The sequence below is a fragment of the Leptonychotes weddellii genome, chromosome 1 (assembly GCF_054177405.1).
Source record: "Leptonychotes weddellii isolate Sample4059 chromosome 1, ASM5417740v2, whole genome shotgun sequence".
Classification (NCBI taxonomy): domain Eukaryota; kingdom Metazoa; phylum Chordata; class Mammalia; order Carnivora; family Phocidae; genus Leptonychotes; species Leptonychotes weddellii.
In genome coordinates this window covers 131,214,781-131,230,720 of record NC_138369.1, presented here as the reverse complement: position 1 = coordinate 131,230,720, position 15,940 = coordinate 131,214,781, and the positions used below count along the sequence as shown (strand labels likewise).

Genomic DNA, 15,940 nt, shown 5'->3' with positions numbered 1-15,940 from the left:
AAGACAGGGCTGCACCCGCAACATTGTAAATCTGGTCTGTTTTCCACTGGCATCCTCCAATTTCTTTCTGGAGCCCTCATTTAATATGAAAGTAAGGTTTTAATATCTATTTTATATCTGATTTTCTCACCAAAGAAGGACATCAAACTGTAATGGCCGTCCCATACTCATGATGCCTCTGGTCCCGCGGTGACTTCAGACTGGCCCTGTCCTTTGCTCTCCCCTCTCCTCTCTGCCTCACATCCTGAAGCTCTCCCTCTCCCGGTGCCCTTTCCCTTGGCGTCCCTCCTCCCTGCCCCCAATCTCTTCTCCACCTTGAATTCATGGCACCCTTTTGCCTCTCTTCACATCAGACTTCCTGAAAAAGTATTCCACACTCTTGGCCTTTTCTTCTCCCACTTACTCCTTACCCCTGGGGCAACCATTTTCCACCCTGCAGAAACGCTCGCTCTCCAAGATGGCTGCTCCTCAAAGGGCTTTAGCCCTGAGTCTCATCTCTTTCTGTATTTAGAGCTAGCTGCTATTCCCTGAGCCCTCTCTGCACCTCACTCCTTCTGTGTTTCTTCCACACGGCTCCAGCTTCTCTTGGTGCTCTCCCCCTCATCCTTCCTTCCGTCTCCAGATATCCGCGCTGACTTTCCTACCACCCTCTTGGTGACCTCACTGACGCCCATGGCTTCAATTATCAGCTCAACAGTGAAGATTCCCAGCTCTGTAGCTCTAACCTAAACCCTCTCCTGAGCTCTAGATCAACTGGTCGGTAGTCTGAAGACGCTTGGATCGCCTTCAGTCACCTCAATTACCCAGGACTGAAACCAGAACTTGTGTCTTCTCTGGGACTCCCTGCTGCCTAACTGCCAGTCCGTGGGATGCAGCCTGACGGCTCCCAAAGGAGTACAGGCTTCAGGTCAGACAGCTCGCCATTTACATTACATGCTCTGTGATCTTGGGCAAGTAGCTTCACCCCTGTAAACCTCATTTCTCCTATCTGTAAAATGGGGGTAATAATGGCAGCTACTTCACTGAGTTAGATGCATGAAATGATGCAGGTAAAGTGCTTACCACACTGTCAGCCCATAGCAAGTGCTTGATATATATTAGCCACCAAGAACTGGAAAAATAAATGGCTCTTAAATTTGTGTTCAGGGGTTTGTGGGTGGCTCAGTCAGTTAAGCGTCTACCTTCGGCTCAGGTCATGATCTCAGGGTCCTGGGATCCAGCCCTGCATTGGGATTCCTGCTCAGCGGGGTGGTTGTTTCTCTGTCTCTCTATTCCCCCACCCGCCCCCGCTCATGTTCTCTCTCGCGTGTGCTCTCTCTTTCTCAAATAAATAAATTTTTAAAAAATCTTAAAAAAAAAAAAGCAGTGGATTTAAAAAAAAACAAAACAGAAAATTTCTGTTCAATTACTCAAGCCAGGAGCTGGGTGGGAGTCATCCTCAACTCTTCTCATTTTTCCTTGAACTCTATGCAAAAAGCTGCTGAGAATGGTCAGTTCTCCCTGCCAAGGCCTTCATTCATGCCCTGACCATCCCTCGCCCGGCCTACAGCACAGAGGTCCCACTGGTATCTCGCAGACTCCAGTGCCATCCCCGCTCTTCTTGGGTGCTTCCCGAACTGTCACACTTCTGAATTCATGGGGGTAGATCAAGTTGAAGTGAGGGTTCAGAAAGGACCAGTGGTGTGGAGGGGCCGAGAGTGTGCATTTCCAGAAAGTGCCGGATCCCAAGACTGCTGGTCCAGACCCCACTTTGGTTAGCAAAGCTCTATTCTTCCTCTAATTCTCTTTCTAAAAAAACAGATGTGATCATAACAATCCCCTGCCCAGAAATCTTTGATGAACTTCACAATGTTACCTAAACTGCCCTTCGGGGTTGCTTCCTCCTATTCTGTCTCACACAGCATATGCCCTGGCCACACACAAGCTTCTCAAAATGCCATGCATTTCCATCACTTTGCACTTTCGCTCATGCTGCTTCCTCCGTGGGGAATGCCTCTCCTTATCTTCCCTGCTTCTTGGAAGCCCATCCCTTTTCCCAAGACTCCGCATAAGTGTCACCTCCTCTAGGAAGCCTTCCTCCACCTTCATGGCAAACTTACTCATGCTTTCTGCTGTGCCTCCTCCTCTCTTTGTTTACACCACTATAATCACATGTATCCCATCTCCTTATAGTTACTGTCTACTTGGCTGTCCTCCTAGTTAAATTTTAAGCCAGTTGTCTAATCTGTCTTTGTGTCCCAAGAACTTGACACCGAGTAGACAGTGAGATAGGAGTGCAAGAGAAGGAGGGAGGTGGGTGCAGGGGGAAGTCAAAACTTAAGTCCATCCGAGCGCCTGCCTGCCAGGACTGCGCTCCTGATTAACACACCATCGCCCCCTGGTGGCAGTGTACCAAAATTGCTGGTCCAATGTCTTTGGAAGGGTCATAGGTACTTCTTTCAAAGGACAGATCAGCATCACCACCCTGGAAATCAAGATCCCCAAAGCCGCCGCCAGCCATCATTGACGTCTTCTCAGTCCTCGGTACCCGTCTCAGTACAGGTTTCTACATACACAAGGTAAGCCATGCACACGTATTTCAAGCCAGCAATAAAGTGAAGGCAGCCTACCCTCTGGTTTTTCTCCCACCGCTGTGAGTTCAGACTCCTGGCTCGGCTCACTGGTTCCGTACACGTTGATGGCGCGCACACGGAATTTATACTCTCGGTCAGGCAGCAGGTCCTGGACGTTAAAAGAGGTGCTGCGGCATGTGGCTAGTTCCTTCCACGTTTTGTCCACCGAGTCCCAGATCTCGACACTGTAGGACTGCACAGCACTGCCCCCATCATATGAGGAGCCATACCAGGACAGGGTCAACGAGGCGCTCCGGATGTCAGAGGCGCAAGGCGTGCCGGCTGGGGGGTCTGGCTTGTCTGGGGACAGAGAAGCACATCACCCACGTCTTCAGAATTGCAGGGAAAGAACCTTTCTAGATTAGCATTGTCTTGGAGGAGAAGCCCAGAGAACCCGAGCTGACAGCCCTGGTCCTGGCTCTCCTCTCCTCACCTACACGGTCACACCTGTGCACAAATACACCTACGCAGAAAGCCCCACAAATACCTATCTGCTCAAAAAAAAAAAAAAAAACCCTCTTTTTTTTGGCTAGTTTTCCAGCCTACAAGTCATGATTTCCTGTACTTCGCCTCAGTCCTAAACATATTTCTCTGAGTAAACAGACCTAGGAAGCTGCCCAGAAGGCGTGGACTGCTTCCCATCAAAAATATGTTTTGAGAGAGAATCTAATGTGTGCGTGTGTGTCTGTCAGGCCCTAGGCCAGTGGCCTGTGACATAACGAGGGTCAGTCTCCACTTTCTCTGGGACTTAGGGAACGCCTGCCCCACGGAGAGGCAGAATAGCACAGTGAGCTCTGAAGTCAGACAGATCTGGGTTTGAACACGGCTCTGTCTCCCTTCACTACTTGTTAACCTCTCTGTGCCTCAGTTTCCTTGTCTGTAAGCAATGTGGATAACACTAGCAACTGGATCACAAGGCTGCTGTGAGAAGTTCCTAGAAAAGTGGCTGGTGTGCATAGTCATTACTATCATTACTGCAGGAGTTTACTTCTCACTTTATAATATGTAAAACATTACTTCTACCCTACCTCTTTTATTCCCATAGGACCAGGATAAAATGAGAAAGAATTTCAAAAGCAAACCACAGCAGCAAATCACAACCACCCCTGACTAAGGGCTGGAAAATGAGTGGAGGACACAAGCGAGAAGCAGCCCCTTTGGCTGGCTGCCTCCCTCGTCAGGCCAGTAACGCTGCCGGCTTCAAGGCAAATCACGCTAGCCTAGACTTTAGTGGGGTGATCGGGTTTTGCTGATTTTGTCGGTCGCTCCTCTGAACAAAATTCTCCTGTTTTTCAGATTTTGTTTTTAGAGGTGGTTGATTTAGCTACAGATACCAGTATTCAGTAACCTCCATCTCAACCCCCCCAAGGCAGTCTGAGGTGTAGAGTTCCCCAAACTAGCAATTAAAACCATGCTTTTCAAGCTATGTCATTTTATAAGCTATGTGACCTCGAGCGAATTCCTTAACTTCCAAGATTTCCAAACTTCCAGTTCGTCTTTTTATTGGGACAATGGTGCTAATATGCATCTACCTTGTAGGGGTTTTGTAAGCACCCAAGGAAGCAAACCCAGGTAAAGTACTTGACTCCTACTCTCCCCCCCTTCGGCAAGGTTGGAAAGCCAAAGAGAATTCTTGCAAATGACTTTGTTCAAACAGGGGAGGAAAAAAACATTCCGTTGGCTTGTGTACGTGTGTACCCACACTCACACACACGCACGCACACACGTATTTGTTCTCACCCCTCCCCCAGGCCCCGCGGCTTCTCCCTCCCGGCTGAGGACGCCTTGTCCGGAGACCGCCCGCCCGTCCCCGCGCAAGCCCAGCCTGGGCCTTGCGTGGAGTGTTCCTGGGATTGTGACAGAGCTACTTTTCACCATTGGCAGTCACTCTGGAGTCCTCCTGGGATGGAATCACTTTCGCTGGTTGTTTAAAGTGTTCTCTTAGAAAAACTATTTGTTCTGAAAGATGTATTGGTCTTTTTAGAAATATTTCTGGTGTTGGCTAAGATGTTTATTACTCTCAACTCCAGTGGAGGCAAGTGCTTCAAGTCCTCTCAAGACCCGGCTAAGGAAGTTAAAAAAGCCCAGAGAGGGATGGAAGACAGACTCACTGCTCCCCCCAGGAAAACTGCCTGGGAAGTGTCTCATCGGACACGTTTAGAGTCATGTAGGTTTATAAGACAAACGCACATACACTCCACAGACTGATTTTTCTCCTCTCTGTGTCGGTGAAGCTAACGTTGAGAAATGGGTAATGCAAAAGAGGTGCTATTTGTACCCTACCCTGTCCCCAGATGTCTCTTGGCTGAAAGGGTCAGAAAGACTGACATATGATATATGTCACCCCCTGCAGCACAAGAGAAGATGCAAAATTTGGGGTGGGGGACTTTATAATTCCTAGCGAAGCTTCAGTGCTTTCAAGGAATTTGATTCCAAATTGAGGAGTTCAGACAAGGTTCAAGTCTAAGTCTAGGGGCCTGGAAGCGCCCACCCCCAGGCCTGCCCTTAGGGTAGGTCTACTCTTCCACTGACAAGAGCCTCACACAGAGGCTGCGCCAGCCAGGGACCGAAACCCTTGGAACAGAACAAACATCCTCAGAACAGGGGCCTGTGAGCCTCCCCGCCACACTAACGACACAGAGGCACTTGGGCTGGGACGGGGACCCTGGGCATGGCCCGGTGAAGGCAAAGTGGACTCGGTGTCTAGAACCCTAAGCTCCAGGCTGCCTTGGAATTCTCCCATGGCTCCCTGGAGACTTGACTGTCACAATGGGAAGCGCTGAGTCTAAGGGAAAAGTCTCTGATGGCACCAGCCCCAGGATTTTCTGTTCAGTTCTGGGAAAATGGGAGGCTCTCCTCTCTACTACCTCTCACTGGAGGTCTCATGTGCTGTGTGTCGTATTTGTGGCCCACCTGGACCTCCCTTCACTGCACCTCAACACCAAGGAAAACTGGAAGCCAGTGCTTGCTATCTAAGCTCAGGGCAGCTTTTAGAGAAGGGCAGCAGGTGTGAGACGGCCCCACCCCCACCCCAGGGTCATCTACCTGGATGATCCTGGCCCTTGAAAGCTAAGGCACTTTGCTTGCTAAGAATACCCAGCTAGCCAGTGGCAGAGCCAAAAGGAGACTCCAAAACATCTCCAGAGCCTTGTTCCAGGGGCCTGCTTTTTTACAGGCTATCAGGCAGAATAAGATCAAGAAGCATCTTGCTGAAACCCACGCCAAGCATCACAAAGGGAAATCTCCTGCCTTTAGAAATCCTGGGAGTTCCAAGCTCCGATAGTAGCTGGGGATTACTGGGTATTTGGAGATTCTCTCCACTTTGTTTTTGTCCTTTAAAGCTATGCAAAGTGACCTGTTTTTCTCCTGCTGGACAAGTTACTGGAAGGAATGCATCTGGGTTAGCTGCTCTCTGGGGCCCCTCCCTCCCCCCCCACGCCCCCCGCCCCCGCAGAGCAGGAAGGGCTGGTGTCGGCCTAGGCTCTCAGAACATCACAGACTCCTGTGCCGCCTTTTAAACCGTAAGTCTTTAAAATAGTTAAACATTGCTCATTCAAACTAACCCAGTGAAAGGCTACTTTTTATTACCATTTTAAAAATAGGAGTCATAGCCTAGATGAAAAGAAAATGGTATTTGAAAGGACAGACAAGAAGAGAGGTTTACTACTAACCAGCAGAAGTTGTGTTAAGTCGGCCTTATTTAGCCGGCCTGCAAACGGATGCTTCCAAAGTGCTTGAAAAGTGCCTGGAGAAGCCCGAACAATTCCTATCTCATCCCCTTTGTATTTGACATCTACTTAATAAGCCCTGATCAGATCATGCACAGAGGCCCCCTAGAGACACGCAGGTAAATCTGGGCCTAATCCAGGTTTACTTTGGACTAATGCTAAATCCACGGGCTCTGAATGAATGTGGCTTTGCCGGATCCATCAATGCAAGTCCTCCTTTTATTGAGCAATTCTATTCTTAGCTCTATGAGGGGGAGACAGACAGAAAGCCCGCTCCCCTCCATTCCATTCCCCTCCCAGGACGGCATTTTACATGCTGCTCCTGCCAGCTGGCGGGCAGCCACGCCAATAGCCCTGTCAGCACTGGCCGAGGAGAATGAGAAACGAAACCATAAAAGGCCAGAACTGCAGCCCCGCGGTGGTGCTGGGGGAGGGGAGCTGGTGGCACTGCGGGGGGCCAGCCAGAGTGGGGGCGGGGGCACTGGTCACAGAAGAGCAGTTCAAAGGAGGTGACCCCCAGGTTCCCCAAGCTGGGGCAGATAAGAGAACACCAAGGAGAACTGGAAGCCAATGCTTGCTGACGGGGGGCGGGTGGGCCGTAGGGCCAAATCAATAGTTCAGGTACACGTCTAAATGTGTAGGCAAACTGGGTCACTAGCCCCAAGCCCCCAAATGTTCTTGACTCCTGGGGGAGAATTATTGAAATGAACATCCGGAGTCATCAAAGAGAGAAAGAGTGAGAAAAAGTTGTCTCCTGTCTTTTTATAGATGAGAAACCTGTTCCCTGACCTGTTAGCACACTGGCCTTCCCAGATTTAAAACTCCTGATCTAAAGCAGAAAAAGAAAGGCGATCAGATCAGTAACCATCAGGCCAAAGGCCTTCACACACACAACCTCTGACGGCCCACAGATGCGCAGAGACACGGCCTGCTATCCATCTGCCCACTCCTTCCTCTGCTGTTCCTTTGCTGTCCTGAGCACCTGCCATGTCAGGGCTCAAGGAGCTGAGCACAACCCACAGTGTGGGACCAGTTAGCAAGGTATTTTGACATTTCAGGAGAGAGTCCACCAGGGCATGAAAAACAGTAACTGGGATGGAGAGGAAGAAGTGAACTTGGAAAATCAGTCTGGAGAGAGACTCAACTCCATACTGCAGGAGGTGAGAAAAAGGAGTGGATGTAGGACTGGGAGGTCACAGTGACCTCAGAAGGGTGGTCCCAGCAGACTCATGGGGGTGGGAGGGAGGCCACAGGGAGGCGAGGAAGCAGAATCAAAGTGGAGACTGGCCACCTTCAGGGGGCACGGCCATGAAGACAGCAAGAGAGAGATGGTGGGGCGGGCAGAGCAAGACGGGATATTGCAGGCGTACACGCTCCTATGCGTTTGGCTGGGATGACAGAGCCCTGGCAACATTTACGGGAGAAGCAGACAGGTGAAGACGAGAGAGGGGGGCACAGATATGCAGACACCTGTAGGTGCGGGACACGAAGTGGTGCAGGTTCATGCCTGCCACCTCCTACTTCTCAGGGAAGCCAGAGGCCAGGGCCTGCAGGGTGACAAGCGATCACAGAGACTCAGGGAGGACACTGAGCCGACTGACGCCTCCACCTGGACACCGGCAGAGCCCAGCACTGAGTCTGCAGGTCGTGATCTTCTGCCCACGGTGCCCCCAGAACCAGGCGCAGGAGCAGGGCAGTGGAAGGCAGCACTAGTTGAAGGCGAGGATTGGCAAGGGGACTGAGTGGTGGGGGAGAGGGAAGGGAGTGGACCCCAGGGACAGGGAGCGAAGGTGCCGGAAGAATGGGTCTGGAGTAGTGCAGCTCAGGGTTTCCAAAGGCTTGAAACAGAGAAGCCAGGAGGGGATTCATAGGAACAGGAAAACACTGTAGGGTGGGCGGCAGGGTCTGGGCTTCTCCAGAAGCATGAAGCCCTGCCAGAGAGAGGGGGCAGGGAGAGGGAACACGGGAGCGTGAGAGGCTGTGGGCAGGGTGCCGAAGGAGTAGGCCCCAGGGAGATGAAGCCCTGAGGCCCCCAGTCCTGCTAGGGGCCTCTGCCTGCTGTGTCCTCTGACCCCCAGGCCACCCCGTCCCCAGACTCACCCACGACAGTGAGGTTGACCTGGGCCTGCCTGCTGCCCAGCTTGTTCTCCACCACCAGAGTGTAGCAGCCACAGTGTTCGTGGCGCGTGGCCAGGATGGTGAGCCTACTGCCATTCTCGCTGTTCTCCACCTTGATGTGCTCGCTCTCCTGGATCTGGGGGCAGAGAGTGGGGCAGGCGCTGCAGACTTGAGCCAGGAAAGGAGGAGGGCTCCGACCCCCACTCCCCACCCTTAGGGAATGCTGTTGGAGAAGCGGTATGGGGCTCCGTCTTGTCTGGACTCTGGGCTTCCCCTTAAGGCCCCTCCTCTCCTGCGTCCAAAGCCAAGCCTCCCTGAGGTGGTCCAGATCTGGGGCGGGCAGGGAGGGCGCTGAGCAGGGCCTGGCAGATGAGCTCTGTCTGCACTTGCTGCCCCAGACCAGAGCTGAGGAGGGTCCCATATCTCAGACACGTCTGAGCAGAGTCCCCTACAAAGGCCACCCCAGAGTGTTCTGACCTCTTCTGTGCTAATACTGGAACCGCTAGCCACATGTGGCTACTTAAATTGTAATTAACTAAGTGAAATAGACCAAATATCCATCAACTGATGAACGGATAAACAAACTGTGGCATATCCAGACAATAGAATATTATTCGACCACAAAAAGAATGAAGTACTGATTTACGCTACAACAAGAATACGTACTATATGGTTCCATTTATATGAACTGCTCCGAATAGGCAAATCCACAGAGACAGAAAGTAAGTTAGTGGTTGCCAGGGCCTGGGGAAAAGGGAGGAATGGCTGCTAATGGGTCCAGGGTTTCTTTTTGGGGTGATGGAAATGTTCCCGAATTAGATCATTGTTTTGGTTACACAACTGGTGAATATATTGAAAACCACTGAATTGTACACGTTAAAAGGTCAAAGTTAATGGTGTCTGAATGTTATGGTGTATATAACAAAGCTGTTATAACGATTTTTGTTAATTACAATTTAATTGATTGTACTAGTCACACTTCAAGTGCTCAGTAGCCACATATGGTGGTGGCTACCATATTGGATAATGGATACAGAACATATCCATCACCAGAGGAAGTTCTTTTGTCCCCAAAGGGGACCTGGCCAAATGTCTCTGAAAAGGGAGAGATTACATCTTCCTTCAGACACCACCAGGCCAGACAGAGCACAGAGCAAGCATCCTTTGGGACGATAAGGCAGGCTTCTCAGCTTCATCTTTTGAGACCAGTCCTCCATTCCTCCCTGGTACTAGCCTCCCATCTGGGCCTTAGGACAATTTGAATGGTTTGGAAATAGAACAGCAGAGAACTCAAAAGAAATCTTCACATCCTCTGCAAAGTTCCTGATTCAGTGCCAGCCACCGTCTGGGACCTTTGTCGATCACATGTAAGAGGCACACATTACCAATATGGGCTCAGTGGAACGGGTGGGCTCCCCATGTCCCTTTAAGCTGGTTGTTCAGAAAGTCAGACATTTCTTTCATAGGATCATTATTAAAAATGGTATATTTCTGGGCCAGTAAGCCAAGGTTCTATTTAATGTACAATTTACGTATCCAAATACTCGGATTCACTTTTATCCCTTCAGCACGTGGTAAGTTGAAGTTGTTACCACAGATAGGATTCAGTGGGCTAGCCCAGAATCACAGAAGGCTCGCAGGATCTGAGAGGTCCTTTAGGTCACTGGTTCTATTTTCCTGACTCTGAGTAGAATTCTAGACCAAAATATCAAAATCAGGTGGGGGGCAGGCGTGGTTTCCTTTTTTTCCTTCATACTGTTCTCTGTCACACAGATGGTCTGTAAAGCAGGTATTAATGGTAGATTCAGAAGCAAAGGTTATTAACACCGCAGGTGTGGGGGGTGGGGACAGGTGGGGGAGGGCCCTCCCCTCCCATTTCTAAGGCCCGGCTGATCAAAATGCTGCTGCTGCCAGGACAGCATTTCTCATCCCCTTCGGCCCAGGGGCTGGGAGGGTCATTCTCAGGCCACTCCCTCCCTCACTGACCTGCTTTCGGAACTTCATCCAAGTACAGGTGACGGGCTGGGTGCCTGCCACTTTACCAAACAGCTCCACGGACTCTCCCGCGCGCACCTTTTGGTCCTCAGGAAACTGGATGATCTGAGGGGGCATGGCTGAGAGAGGACAAGTGACAAAGTGAGCAATGAGGAAGGAGCCTCGGACACACTGATCTCACTCAGTGCTGCTGTCCACACTGGTCTGTTCCTCTCTCGCCTTCTAGAGCCTTCAGGGTAACACTGAGGACAGCGGCCACTGCTCCAGAATGTCTAATCTCATGGGCCTGCTAGGTTGGTTCATGTCTTTATTTGGATTCTTCCAAAGTGGCCCACACAATTTACATGGCATAATTTTCCATGTGTCAATTGCTCTGGAATTTGCATCTTACCCTAAATTTTTTAATCTACCTGCTAACTCCTTTAATTTTTTAAATGATTTTATTTATTTGACAGAGAGAGAGAGCAAGCAAGAGAGAGCGAGAGAGTCAGAGAGCACAAGCAGGGGGAACAGCAGAAGATGTAGGAGAAGCAGGCTCCCCGCTGAGCAGGGAGCCCGACACCCAGGGAGCTTGATCCCAGGACCCTGAGATCATGACCTGAGTTGAAGGCAGACGCTTAACCAACTGAGCCACCCAGGTGCCCCCTGCTAACTCCTTTATTAATTAAGCAGCACCTTGCCTTCGAACCATCAGGTTACCCTGGCTGACAGGTTCAATAGGGTTCATGTCCTCAAATGTCTTTCACTGGGAAACAGACAAGGCTCTATATGACAAGGACATACAGAATAGAGCATTAAGACAGCACAGAGTGGATCACCTCCTTAAATGGCAGCGTGGAGGGCAGAGGGTTAGGCAGAATTTCACAGAAGGGATAGGAAAGTCACTCATACTGTGTGATGCCATATGATGTCCCTACAGCTAGGGACACTACAGGGGAAGCAGGAGAAAAGACAAGTAGTGAGAGAGGGTAGGGTACTAGGCTGTGCAGAGGCTCTTGGGGAAAGTTTGGTCTGAATAATGCAGAGCTTGAATCAGGGAGGGGCAGTGGTGGTCTCCTGGGACCCTATACCAGTGCTCAGTCTAGCTGGGCAAAGGAAAAACCCCTCATGGCAGATGACTCTTGCCCCCAAATGCTCCTGGTGGCCAATTACCTGCCTTCGGAGGTGTCTTGGGGGCGGGTTTCTTTTTCACAGTTGCATCACCTGAAAAAGAGACATTCACAGGTTATTTTCTGTCAATCTGGCTTTTCACAAAGCTCCCAAATCCTAGGAGCCTTGCCCACTGCCCCTGCCCCAGGCAGAGCCCTCACTTGAATGTGTTTTTCAGGAGATCTTGCACTCCTGCATAGACAACCTCACAACTGAGTGAATATCAGTTCTCAGGGTGGGGGAGGAGGCCCTCTGTAAGGGTTTCCGGAGCCTCCATTGAGATAAAAACTCAAAAATGCTTGAGTCTCCGTTGTCCATTTCAACGATGATAACTCCACACTCAGTAACTATTCTCTCATCCGAACTTCAGGAAACTCAGACAGGAAATTATGTCAGACAAACCATCTAAAATTAGCCTTTCAGGGGCACCTGGGTGGCTCAGTCGTTAAGCGTCTGCCTTCGGCTCAGGTCATGATCCCAGGGTCCTGGGATCGAGCCCCGCATCGGGCTCCCTGCTCCACGGGAAGCCTGCTTCTCCCTCTCCCACCCACCCTGCTTGTGTTCCCTCTCTCGCTATCTCTCTCTCTGTCAAATAAATAAATAAAATCTTAAAAAATAAATAAATAAATAAATAAATAAAATAAAATAAAATTAGCCTTTGGTGTGGATCCAAGGGTCTCAGGCTTCCTTTGGGTCACAGACTGTGGACTAGTGGCTTTCATTTTTTTTGTGTTTGCTGAATGGATCAATGAATGAATGAATAAATGAATGAACCCACCAGACAGTCTCTTCTATTCCTACTCCATTCCTTCCACTTTCTCCAAGTAACTCAAATAAGAAAAATGACCCAAACAGACCAATTTCACAGCACAAACCTATTCATTTGGCTAAACAACAATATGATGAATACCAAAAATACCCTCAGCGATTTTCATGGCTTGTTTTCATCTTTCTTGCAGGTCTTTAATCAAAACCTATTTATCCAGGTGGAATGAGAATCTATGCACACACAAATATCTGTATGTGAATGGTTATGGTGGCTGTATTTGTGATTGCCAAAAGCTAGAATTTATCCAATTGTCCCCCAACTGGAGAATGGATGAACTATGGTATAGTTATACAATGAAATACTACTTATCAAGAAAAAGGAACAAACTACTGATACACAGAACACAGATGAATCTCAATGACTCATCTTTCTCTAAGAGAGGCCAGACTCAAAAGGCTACGAACTGTATAATTCTATTTCTATGCCTCATTCTGGAAAAGGCAAAACTATAGGGGCAGAGAACAGATTAGCGGGGGGTGGGGACAGGTGGTGACCGTTAAGGGGCACAAAGACATGTTTTAAGGGGGGGGAACCGTATTTTGATTATGGCACTAGTTATATGACTATATGCAGCTGTCAAAATTCACAGAACTGTGTCCTAGAAAGGGTGAACTTTACTGTATATAAGTTATACCTTAATACAAAAAAATGGGAGTCATTTAACCAATAAGATCTTCCCTAACCACTCTATATCAAATAGCAACCCCCTGCCCCCAGCTCTTCTCATCTCCCTTACCCCCACTTTATCATCCCCCCCCATGGCACTTAGCACCATATAACCACCTATATATTTACTTGTTTATTTACTGTCTGCCCTTCCCCTATGTCTAAAGCAAAAGGTTTTCGAGGGCAGGGACTTTTTCTTTTTTGCTCACTGCTGTATACTCAGTGTGCCTGGGACAGAGGAGGCACTTGGTAACTATTTATTGAAGGAATGAGCAGTGGTAACGTTAGCAATTATTCACCCACAAAGCTTCACCTCTGCAGATTACGGAGAAGCAGCCCTGTGTCCTGGCTTGGACATTGCTGTGTGCCCACAGGCAAGTCAGCTGACTGCGGATTATCAGCTGCGCATCTGTAAAACAGAGAGTGCGGCTACCCACCTGAGAGCCACGCAAGGACTGTGTGAGGAGGTGATTTCTGAGATCACAGAGCTGATGACTACCAGGCCTGTGGTAAAGCCCAGGGTGAGGCCCGCTTCCACCAAATGCACCCTGGCTTGTCACCGTTATCGATCCGCCTGTCCATCTCACCGAAACTTACTGAGGGCCTGCTGTGTGCCAGGCAAATGCCAGTCAGCACACACCCCTAACCTGGGAACTGAGAGGAAAACCACACACATGTAAGAAATCAGAGCTCGTCCTCAAGGGCTTAAATGTCAAGGTGTGTGGCCCACAGGAAAGGCTTTTTTTTTTACCTTTTGTCATAAAGGATATTGATAGGACAACTGGCAAAATTTGCATAAGGTCAATAAATTAGATGATAGTATTGTATCAATGTTAATTTCATGTTTTGATCACCAAACTGTGGTTTTTACAAAGGACTGTCCTTGTTTTTAGGAAATATACACTGAAGTATTTGAGTGTTGAGGATACCATGTGTGCAACTTACTTTCAAACTACTCATAAAAATTATATGTACAAATATGTATATAAGTGCATATGTGTGTGTAGAGAGGTAGAGGGAAGGAGAAAGGGAAAAAGCGAGGGAGAAAAAATACATGATAAAGCAAACATGGTAAAATGCTGATATTTAAGGAATCAGAGCAAAGGGTATACAAGAATTATTTGTACTATTTTTGCAACTTTAAGTCTGAGATTATTTCAAAATAAAAGTTAAATAGGAAGTTTTTTTAAAAGGTTTTATCCAGGGGTGCCTGGGTGGCTCAGTCGGTTAAGCATCTATCTGCCTTTTGCTCAGGTCATGATCCCAGGGTCCTGGGATTGAGCCCTGCATTGGGCTCCCTGCTCAGTGGGGAGCCTGCTTCTCCCTCTCCCTCTGCCTGCCATTCCCCCTGCTTGTGCTCTCTCTGTCAAGTAAATAAATAAAATCTTAAAATAAAAATAAAAATAAAAAAATAAAAGGTTTTATCCAGGGGGCACCTAACTGGCTCGCTCAATCCTTAGAGCATGCGACTCGTGATCTCGGGTGGTAAGTTCAAGCCCTACGCTGGGTGTAGAGCCTACCTAAAAAAAAAAGAAAAAAAGGAAAAAAAAGTTTTATCCAGACAACACGATTAGGTTGTTCAAATGAAGGAGAAAGAGCATGCACTGTGGGCTGAGAGGATGACTAGGCAGGGATCGATGGTGGGACACAGGACGGAACTCAAGGCTACAGAACAACTGAACTGGAGACAGAAAGGCCCCATGGTTCAGGAACAGAGAGTGGCTTGAGTTGAGGATCACGGTGATGTTTGGTGGAGGCTGTCCAGAGTGCGGGGCTGGGATTAGAGAACAGCGGTATGAAGGCAGTGTGACAATTTAAATTAAGGAAAATAAAAAATTCAGTCCCTCGGTCATAGTAGTCAGGTTTCAAGTGCTCGATAGCCACACGGGGCTCGTGGCTACCATACTGCACAGACACAGAACATCGCTGTCCTCACAGTGCTGGTCTAGAATCCCAAGTCTGAGAGTTAGGTCTTTGTCCACAGTGAACAGGGAGTCCTCACGCAAACAGCAGTCCAGCTGGGCTTGAGGACCCCTGGAGGTCTCCTCATCTCCTGGGGACAAGGCTATCCAATTCAGAGGCTACTGCCATCCTTTGGGAAAGAAGTGATCAAGGTCCAACCTTGGTAAAGGCAGCAAAAAAGAAAACACAAATAAGAGACAGAAGAAAAATTAAAACAATTAGGGGCTGAAGGGAGGTGTAAAGATTCCTTGGAGATTTCTGGTTTGGATAAATGGGGAAAATCCTAGTGACAGAACACAGAACTTGGGAGTGAAAGAGGAGGCATTTAGCTTGGTCCGAGTGAATGTGGTAGATGAAAGAATTAAACCCACTTGTAGGCTAGAAGCCCCGGATCAGAATTCTAGAGGGAGGCTGACGGAGATTGGAAGTGAAAGACTCCAGAATCAAACACGTAATCATAATGGAAACTGTGAGGATGGGTCAGTTCTTTGGGGGAAAGAATGCAGTGAAAGATGGGAAGGGGCCAGGGTCTGATCCCAGGCGATGCCCATGGTGAGGTGCTGGGATGAAGGAGAGGGCTGTGGACCTCAGCAGATGGAAGGAGGACTGTTCCTGCAAGCAAGGGTGGAGGAGAACGGGCCCGGGGGATGTGGGCGTCAGGTATGACGAGCGCTGAGCGACGGCGTGAAGTGTGAGAGGGCAGGTTCCATGAGATGGTGGGGTCAGAAGTCACTTCAGAGGAGATTCTCAAGGAAACAGGTACGGAGTCAACTAACCTGACACGAGTTCTGGAGTTGAAGGGACAAGGAGAAACAGGGTGACAGAAGAAGAAATGTCAAGCAAGGTTTCTTCCCAGGTGAGAGAGGAGTACAGGTTTGAAA

At 49.0% G+C, this 15,940-nt stretch overlaps 1 protein-coding gene across 7 annotated transcripts in view; it reads right to left on the bottom strand.

Annotated features, from left to right (window-relative positions):
• The window catches only part of MYLK (myosin light chain kinase), a 199,012-nt gene that overhangs the window by 37,674 nt on the left and 145,398 nt on the right, over positions 1–15,940 (bottom strand). For 6 of the 7 annotated variants that reach the window (XM_081832657.1, XM_081832645.1, XM_081832655.1 and 3 more), the window contains 4 exons: positions 11,606–11,656; positions 10,445–10,572; positions 8,441–8,594; positions 2,610–2,912 (listed from right to left, as the gene is read on the bottom strand). In XM_081832657.1, coding sequence (XP_081688783.1) covers positions 2,610–2,912; positions 8,441–8,594; positions 10,445–10,572; positions 11,606–11,656 — 636 coding nt within the window. The remainder of the gene's footprint in view (positions 1–2,609; positions 2,913–8,440; positions 8,595–10,444; positions 10,573–11,605; positions 11,657–15,940) is intronic. The other variant, XM_081832667.1, reaches the window with a different exon arrangement.